The sequence below is a fragment of the Chroicocephalus ridibundus genome, chromosome 3 (genome assembly GCF_963924245.1).
Source record: "Chroicocephalus ridibundus chromosome 3, bChrRid1.1, whole genome shotgun sequence".
Lineage (NCBI taxonomy): Eukaryota > Metazoa > Chordata > Aves > Charadriiformes > Laridae > Chroicocephalus > Chroicocephalus ridibundus.
Window position 1 is genome coordinate 75297234 of NC_086286.1, and position 9941 is coordinate 75307174.

A 9941-nucleotide genomic window follows, 5' to 3' on the forward strand; every position below is an offset into this window, starting at 1 on the left:
TTCTCCCTTCATTTGTCTTAACAATGTTGTACAGTGGTGGCATAGTGTAATGGAGCTTTAAGAGAACAATTTTGTACAGAACAGAAACTAAGCTATTCAGTACCCAGCCTTGGGCTCAGTCCAGCATGCTGTTATCTGCTATGGGTAATGAGTTACAACATGTAACAACGTGTTACAACCAGCTTTTTGGTTTTGGGGTTTTTTTTTAATCAGGGCTGAAAGGTCTTATGGCATTTGCCTAATTGCACTGCCTGTGCAGGAACCCTCGGTGGATTTTTTTGCTGGTTATGCCCAGCTGAGATGTACATATGGCAACTTTGGCTGACCACACAAGGGTTCTTTACAAGGCAATGGCCATTTATCCTTTTTCCAGCAACATCCTATCAGCTGAATATTCTCTTTTTATTATTATCTTGAAAGTGAATAACCTATGCTGTCCTTTTTTGAGGTACAATTCTCTTACTTAAACCTTTGCTGCATTGGACTTGCGCACAGGCGCGTGTGCACGCACACACCTATGGTAACATTTTCTGTCAAGGTCTGCACCGGCCAAAAAGCATCAGCCACCACATCGCAAAGGCGTCAGGGCTGGATATTACAATATTTTTAAAGCAAGGACCATGAGTGTCATCCTGGGGCCTTTGCAGCCCTACCACACTGGCTTTGGCGTGACCAAGGCTTCTTCCTCTTCCTGCAGTGCCAAACATTTGGAGTGATTCTCCATGTAGGACATCAAAGCTGTTTCTTTAGGTTTCAGTATTTCAGAATAAACAGTCTGAGGAAATCTTTATTTCTACATGTGGACATGGTAAGTTTTGAAGGATGAGCTTCCGCCATGCAAATGAACGTATAGCTGAAACGCCTGAGCCAGTCAAGGCAGCACAGATTTCAGATGAAAAATGACATGAGGCTGCCAGGCTGGACTGGGTGTTCCTCCGCTCACATGTCGCATCCCGCTTGTGCATCCGATGGTGCAGCGACCACTCCTGGCGGCTCAGCTCTGTGCTGGGCAGACATGCTCAATGCACACTGCTTTTCCTGTTAGTGTTTTTCGTATTTTCTTCCTACGGAAGAAGGATCACCTCGTCCATTGTATTCTAAAGATGGAGCAAGTAAATGTTAGGTAGAAAAACGATAATAAACAGTAGAAAAAACAGTGACCCACACTATGTTACCATTAGTTGCTGACAATAGCTACCTGATGCACATAGAATTTTTTGCTTGTCTCGCTGGTAGTGTATTCATAGAAGTGTTCCTCAGTGTTTCATTTTAGCTTAGGCCCGTCTCTTGAATGTATCTAATGGGGAACTTGCAAGTTTGCTGAAGCTTCTCTTTGAAGTTTCTTTCATTATAAATGTAATTACGTACACAAGATAAGAGTGTTACATAAAGGTGAGGAAAAAATCAAAATTCAAACGTGCCTGCATACAAACCCAATATATAAATATGTGCCCACGCAGACGCAGCTGAGGGGATTAACAAGAATTCTGAGGGTGTTTTCACTGCAGCTTCTTGTCAGGAAACGAAATAAGGCATGGCTTGGTCCTGGAGGCTTTCAGTCCATCCTGAAGTATTTTATTATATCTCTAAGGTAAAGCCTGGCCCCGCTGTGTCAAGGAACGTTTTGACACTCATCGCAGCGGTACCAGGACGTTGTTTCCTTCCCATTTGCAACATTCCAGAGTAGATTTATCTGTAGATAAATCTCTAGATGTCAATGAACAAATGAACTCTGCAATATGAGAGGTAAAATGGAATATTTGTAACTGAACCGTGCTTCCTGGAGGCACAAGTAACAAACTGGATACTTGGTACTCTGTTATCATCAAGTTTCTTGGAAGGAAAAGAGCGCTGAGCAAGTCAGTGACTCTGTGACAAAATAAATGCTTTTAAAATTTCTTTTCTACATAGAGAATTAAATCTTATTTTCCCTTTCTGTGTGATATTTTTCAGTATATAATAAGAACGAAGCTTCCAAGCTCATTATATTCAGCTAGTTAGAATAGGCTTTTGCTTTCCTTCTTCCTTGGAGAACGACTGTAACAAACAACTCTCTGTCTGTCTGAATCGTTTCCAAGTTGGAGTTTACTGCCTAGAAAGAGGAGATTTCTGGGAAGAGTGAAAGGACAGCCCAGACCAAACAGTCTGACTCATCTCCAAAATGCTCTGTAATAAAAGCTTTTCAAAGAAAAACTGAACTTTACCTTTCTTTACTCAAAACTGGTCTCTCTGTTTTTTATAATTAGATGTTCTTTGATAAGAATGTTATTATTTGCTAATATGGATTGCAGATTTATAGTGTCTTTAAGGATGTAGCTGTGGTATAAATATTTGTTAATATAAGCTTCACCTACACTGCCATGTTATGCATAAGCCTAACCCCTCAAGACATGCTAATTCGCACTTAGACTCCATTCTGGATCAAGTTAAATAGTGTATTTGGCAGGGTATCCACGTGTAGCGTAGGTACTGATGCCAAGGCCAAAACCCCATATGTAATATATATTTTTTAAAAAAAGCATAATAATTACATATTTTTCAGGAAAAAAAAAAAAGTAGGAAAAATATAAATTGAATATAAACAGGTTGTTTAATGTCGGTGTGTTTTCCCTGCAGCATTCAAATGCCTACTTTTTCCCACTAAAGATCTCTAGAGTTACAGGAAATGAGCAGTAGGGCTAATTAAGGTGGCCTGCTGCAAAAGGTGATCAAGATCAGGCAGTGTTAAAAAAAATTCACCACCACGGATGTTTTTAGTTTCACTGTTGTTACCTAGAGCTGCTGAGCAGGTAGGGGTAAAATGGCTGGCATCTTTTTTCTCACCTATTCAAACTGATATGCAGCTGAAGGGATTCCAGTGGACTCCTTTGTTATGCACAGGTAGCTCCAACATGCTATTCGCTTCCCAGATTTTAAAAAGTACGGTCCTTTCCTTGAGAAACTAAAAGACTGAAAGTAAACATTTCAGTCTAGAGCTTGCTCTAAGCTCCACTGAAAGATACATTTTCAAGTGAGAGCTAATAAACTAAGCTGAATTTCTGACCAGAACTTCCATTCCTTTTTGTCTCTTTGATACTGCCAGGTGTGAAGGTTTTGTATTGGCACTCCAGCTGCCAACTGCCCTTAAGGTGTTGGGTAATAATTTCATAGAATCATGGAATCATAGAATCACAGAATGGTTTGGGTTGGAAGGGACCTTAAAGACCATCTAGTTCCAACTCCCCTGCCATGGGCAGGGACACCTCCCACTAGACCAGGCTGCTCAAAGCCCCATCCAGCCTGGCCTTGAACACTGCCAGGGATGGGGCAGCCACGACTTCTCTGGACAACCTGTTCCAGTGCCTCACCACCCTCATGGTGAAGAATTTCTTCCTAATATCCAATCAAAATCTACGCTCCTTCAATTTGAAGCCATTACCCCATATCCTATCACTACATGCCCTTGCAAACCGTCCCTGCCCATCTCTCCTGTTGGCCCCCTTTAGGTACTGGAAGGCCGCTATAAGGTCTCCCCGGAGCCTTCTCTTCTCCAGGCTGAACAGCCCCAACTCTCTCAGCCTGTCCTCATAGCACAGGTGCTCCAACCCTCTGATCATCATCAGTTTGACAATAGTACCTGCAGATGTCTTTGTGGATGCTGTGGGTGCTTGTTATTTTACACATGCAACTCTTCTTAATGAACAACATATGAAAACTCCCATAGCGACTGATGTATTTATTTAAATGTACTTCAGCAAAAGTAATAAAGTGTATTTAAAAACAAATCTGCTGAGGGTTACAACTATCAGCTTTTACATACAATTTGCGTAGATTTCGGTTAGAGTACAGAAAAACATTCTTCTTATATTAGTGGGGTTAAAAGACAGCCAGCGTTGCAGAGGATTTGCTTCATTAAACCCCTGCTTTGCTTACACTTGCTTCATCCACAAATCCTAAAACAGGGGGATCCTGATCTCCTTTCCTGAATCTGTTGCTGTTGCCTCTGTTTGTGTTAACGTACTTGTGTATCATGCTGTAACACTGCTCCTTCAAATTGAAGGTATACAAGAACGAAATCTTCCGCCAGTCTTCACTGCTGGGAGTCCGAAACGGCACTGGGTCGGTGGCTTCAAAAAAGCATTTCATATCTATTTCTGCCAGCCTGGTTGCATGCTCTTTAGCCTTGGTCTTGAAGAGCTCCTGTTCCTTTTTTGAGTAAATTTTCCAGAACTTGAGCTGAAGATAGCTAACCGGGAAGATACAGCAGCTGTCACATGTTAAAACCAGTGCCACGATCATGATGAACCATCCTATCAGCTTGGAAAAGAGATAGATGGGTTAACAGTGGTTTTGCATAGTCATATGTAGGAGTCTAGAACTCAACATTCAAGCAGACATGAAAAGTGTAAGCAAAGACACCCTGGAGTGCCTGTAACAGTATACTCACTGTGGAAAGAGAGGATCCCATGCACACAATTCAGCCAGCCTTACAGAGCTTAGAATCCTCTTTCACCTCAGGCTGATTTTTTTCACGTGAAAAGCATTGAGTGCTAAAAAAAAATGAGCTTGTGTTCTTTTTGGTTCTTAATTTTGTTTACAGGAGATCAGATATTAAAAATAATGGTCAGTAATAAAAATGATATCACAGTTTTTCTCTTTTTGTTTGACTGGTTTGTTTCTTTTTGATTTCATAACAATATCAGTAAGGTCCTGGGGAAGAGGCAAGGTGCCTGAGGACTGGAGAAAAGCCAACGTCACTCCAGTACTCAAAAAGGACAAGAAGGAGGATCTGGGGAACTACAAGCCGGTCAGCCTCACCTCCATCCCTGGAAAGATGATGGAACAGCTCGTTCTGGGCGTCATCTCAAGGCATGTGGAGGAAAAGAAAGCTATCAGAAGTACTCAACATGGATTCACCAAGGGGAAATCACGTCTGACTAATCTGATAGCCTTCTATGATGGCATGACTGGATGGATAGATGAGGGGAGGGCAATAGATGTTGTCCGCCTTGACTTCAGCAAGGCTTTCGTCATGGTCTCCTACAGCATCCTCATAGGGAAGCTTAGGAAGAGTGGGCTTGATGAATGGACAGTAAGGTGGATAGATAACTGGTTGAAAGACAGAGCTCGGAGGGTAGTGATTAGGGGCACAGAGTCTAGTTGGAGGTCAGTGACGAGTGGTGTTCCCCAGGGGTCAGTACTGGGTCCAGTCCTCTTCAACATATTCATCAATGACCTGGATGAAGGGATAGAGTGCACCCTCAGCAAGTTTGCTGATGACACAAAGCTGCGGGGGATGGCTGACACACCGGAAGGCTGTGCCACTATACAGAGAGACCTGGACAGGCTGGAGAGTTGGGCAAAGAGGAACCTTATGAAATTCAACAAGGGCAAGTGTAGGGTGCTGCACCTGGGGAGGAATAACCCCATGCACCAGTACAGGTTGGGGGCTGACCTGCTGGAGAGCAGCTCAGCTGAAAGAGACCTGGGAGTCCTGGTGGACAACAGGGTGACCATGAGCCAGCAATGTGCCCTTGTGGCCAAAAAGGCCAATGGCATCCTGGGGTGCATCAAGAAGAGTGTGGCCAGCAGGTGGAGGGAGGTCATCCTCCCCCTCTCCTCTGCCTTGGTGAGGCCGCATCTGGAGTACTGTGTTCAGTTCTGGGCTCCCCGGTTCAAGAAGGACAGGGAACTGCTGGAGAGGGTGCAGCAGAGAGCTACCAAGATGATTAGGGGACTGGAACACCTCTCTTATGAAGAAAGGCTGAGGGATTTGGGTCTCTTCAGTCTGGAAAAAAGACGGCTGAGGGGGCGTCTTGTCGATGCTTATAAATACTTAAAGGGTGGGTGTCAGGAGGATGGGGCCAGGCTCTTTTCAGTGGTGCCCAGCAATGGGACAAGAGGTAGTGGGCACAAACTTGAGCAGAGGAAGTTCCACCTAAACATGAGGAGGAACTTCTTTACCCTGAGGGTGGCAGAGCACTGGAACAGGCTGCCCAGAGAGGTGGTGGAGTCTCCGTCTCTCAAAACCCGCCTGGATGTGTTCCTGTGCAACCTGCTGTGGGTGACCCTGCTCTGGCAGGGGGGTTGGACTAGATGATCTCCAGAGGTCCCTTCCAACCCCTGTCATTTTGTGATTATGCGATTCTGTAATCAGTAAGAGTCAGCCTTCCCTGATTTTCCTCCTTTCTTACCCTATCTGAATTAAATAGTATAGAGTTTGCCTCTTTTCAGCCTTTTTCTTGGAGGAACAGCATGCTAAATATTTAACAAATGAAAACATTTTTTTTTGTTTAATAAGCATTTGTACTAAAAAGGAACTTCTAAAAATCTAAGTAATTATAATCTTTTATAAACTTAACTCCATTAACCAACCTTAATGTTTTCCTCAGAAAAAGTGGTAAAACCTGGTTTTTCTACTGCAGTTAAAATGACGACCAAACAAACCCAGAAACAAAACTGGAGTGCTGCCAAAATTTGGGGGTTTCGTTTCACTCCAAACAAAAAATCCACCCTCAGCGCTGTTTTTTTGATCATGCAGTTTCCCTTCAGCACAAGAACACTTTAACGAGACGGATACATATTTGAACTATTCTTTTAGAACACAGCTGTGAAATTATTAGTAGGTGCAAGTGTTGAGATTCGTAGTTAAACAAGCTGTCCCTATTTGTTTCATTTGCCAGTTCTCTACTGCAAGGAGACATCAACTTCCTCTCAATTTGTGACTTAGCTTCCCCTCAGCTAATGCATAATTACAAAAGTCTGGAGTATTTAGAGGGGTAAAAGTGGAAAAAGAGAAGCACCCACACCATGCCTACGTGAAAAGCGAAGAAAACTGGCCGTGGAAAGTCCTGGGCTCTAAGCTGGTTCCCCACCCAGCTTTGAAAGAGGTTTTGTAAACGGCAGTGCCAAGGAATTGCCACGCAAACATGCAAACCCAGAAAACAGCACAAATATACACTTATTACCTTTCTGTTAGTGGTGGGGTTTTTTTGCTAATCGTGTACTTTTTATATTTAGATAGTGGGAGAAAGGAGGACTCAGGAAGGTGCCCAGCAGGCACCACTGTACATTGAGCAGCCAGGGTTGAAGCCCGTAGGGTGGAGAGAAGAGCAGGGAGGCTTTAGGTGGGACTGTGCCTGAAGGCTGAGGGATTCAACTGATAACTTCTCCTTCTCTTTCTCTAATAACATCTCGTCGCAGGGTATTCTGACCAGCACCTTGTGTCACTCTTCTCCTTTATCTTTACACATGAGGTTCTTTATCAGGCTGCTCCCGCTGGCCGCGCGCTCGTAGAAGCTGGCTCTGAGCAGGGCCACCACGATCCAGGTGAAGGGGGCCACCAAGATTCTGGCTGTCACCGGCACCAGCACGTGGCAGTAGTGGGTGCAGGTCCCCCATGGGCTGCAGCTGCAGCGCTCCTCCGCACGGCAGCTGCCTGTCAGCAGGCGCCACATCTTGGTGTTCGCCATGTAGCCAAGCACAAAGAGGATGAAGGCAGGCACTATGAGGAAGACGGAGCCATACAGCATGTTCCCAGAGTTGCAGGGACCCTTGAACACTACAGATGAGAAGCTCTGCTCGCTGGCAGCTGTCAGCAGGGACATGATGCTGTAACCCAGAATGGTCTGGTGGCGGATGCAGAAATCCATCATCCCACGTAACTTTTCCATTTTCTGCCTCCCCTTACTTTGAGGAGAGTGAAATCTCAGTCAGAAAAGGGAAAAAGAAAGGCAAGTGTCCTGAAGCTCCCACAGCTTAGAGAAGCTCACAGAGCTTTCACTTTCTGTTTGGTGGTGGTGGTGATGCAGTGAGGCACAGAACCAGCTCTCGCTCGAGGAAACAGAAGAGCACAGGCTCACAGCACAGTACAAAGGTCAAGTGGAGACCACAGTGGGAACCCACCCCAGAAATGAACATCAAAACAACAAAGATCTATCTTTGCTTCTATAAAAACAGTTTGTATTTGTCCACCCATGCATTGTAACTAGCAATGGCTTAAAACTCACAATTTTTTTTCCGGGCAGCTTTTCAGTGAGGCAACAGATTCAAAGTGTGAATAAAATGTGAGAAAACCGGCTTTTTATCCTGCCTTATTATTAGCAATACAATATGGCATGTTCTCTTAGGGAAGAAAATTCATCCATAATCATGTTAATTTTTCAAGCTAATCAATCTTTTTAAAGGAGTTAGAACAAATTAGCCAGCGCAGGCGTAACAAGTGGTTTTCATTGGAGCTCCAGCTGCCAGAGTACTATTTGCCAGGAATCGGGCTTTGGACTCCCTCCTCCATAACAGGTAGTGCCAGCTTTGTAGCCCAGAGGAAAAAAAAAACACCCCGAAACCAACAGAAACTAAGCAGATGGCATGAATTGGAAAAATGATGGAAAAGGCTTGCATAATGAATAAAAATTTCTGAAGGGACTGAGCCGCCTATGAAAATGTTTGCTCTCAGTGTCCATAGGTTCCATTCATGCCCTGAGGGAGCTTGACCAGGCTCCTAGCTAAGGTTTGTCTTGTCTAAATCTAGACAAGATGAACTGGCACTCAGAGTTAAGGAAGTCGAAGCTTTGTTGCTTGCTTATACCCATGTAAGTGAAGCTCTCTGAGGTGATGTAGGCAGTGCGGTAGTTTGCTGTCATCACATGCTAGGCGACACCCAGATGTGCAGCCAGCTGGGGAGCTGGTGGTCACTGTCATCTTTTCTGCCACAACCACTTATCCGGGATTTTAGAGTCAAAATCACCTGCCTTTTGCATGAACCGGGAGCTCTCTGGCCTCACTGGGTGCATCAGCAATACGAATTCATCCTGATCAGATTTTGTATGCTGTAATTTATGCTGCACTGATTCTTCCTGGCTATTACCATGGTCACGGAGGTTAACCACAGAGCCAGAGCCTCACCCCAGGCTCAGGCAAACGTTGCCTCCGGCTGGGCCAGCCTGCTTTTGGTACTGCCTGTTTCAGGCAGGGCAGCAAGGCGTGATGCTGCCCGCATCGCTCCGTGCCGTACCCAGGGCTGCAGGAACCACGCACGGTGGGAACACAATGGCTTGCCAAAACTCTATGAGAACTTACATTACTTGCAATGAACTTCGAGGCTCGTTTAAACCTTCCAAAGGGTCCTTGCAGCTCTTTGGGCAGCTGAGTAGATGGCATGGGGGTGGCCAGAGCAGGCAGCATTGGTGCAGGTGGCCATCGGGTTCGCACCAGACATGCTGTGCTCAGCGCCGAGCTGCTGCTGCAGAGGAGAACATGCCACTGACCGGAACGCTTGCCTTGGTCTGGAGGAAGCTTTGCTTTGTTACTGTGCAGCAGTATGATATGTATGATATACAGCCATAAAAGGAAAAGGACGTAAAACCAGCAAGATTAAATCAGGCTGAAGGTTGAGTTGGTCTGGTCACCTCTTGGTTACAGCGGAGAGCTGAGGGGGAGCACAGGGGAAGCAAGCTCAGGGACACGCTTACCCTATGAATCTGCATCTGACACTTCTTGAGGTATTTCTTCTGTAAGTTTGTCTGCTTTCAGTTTTAACCTATGCAGACTTTTTAACATCCAAACCATTGTATAGCAAGTGTGCTTAACCTTCATTCCAACCTGACACCACCCCCAAGTTCTGGAAGGGGAGGGGATAGAACAGCGTATCCCCACCTGGTATCTCTATCAGCTCATGGTCTTGTACACCTTCAGCATAGCCCCCTTTTTTTCCAGGCTGAGCTGCCCCTAATATATTTAATCATTCCTTGCCTGACCTATACCTTTGTATAGTTGTTTTTTTTTTTTAATCCATGTTGCCACCTGCACCATTCTCTAAGGTTCGGGTATCATTTTTTACATGAGGGGAAATGGGGGAGTATACCAGATTTGCAGCGTACTGAAGGTACAGCTGAATCGCAGTTTGCTACAACGGCATACTCCATGACTTTGTTTTCTCTTTCCTTGCAACAATTTCTAGAATT

The 9941-nt window shown here is 44.8% G+C and overlaps 1 protein-coding gene across 1 annotated transcript; it reads right to left on the reverse strand.

The window, feature by feature from the left end:
- Positions 1-3891: 3891 nt before the first annotated feature.
- On the reverse strand, positions 3892-7652 carry LOC134513747 (calcium homeostasis modulator protein 6-like). The gene is given in 2 exon segments (XM_063330910.1): positions 3892-4298; positions 7109-7652. Coding segments are annotated over 2 exon segments (951 nt in total).
- Positions 7653-9941: the final 2289 nt, after the last annotated feature.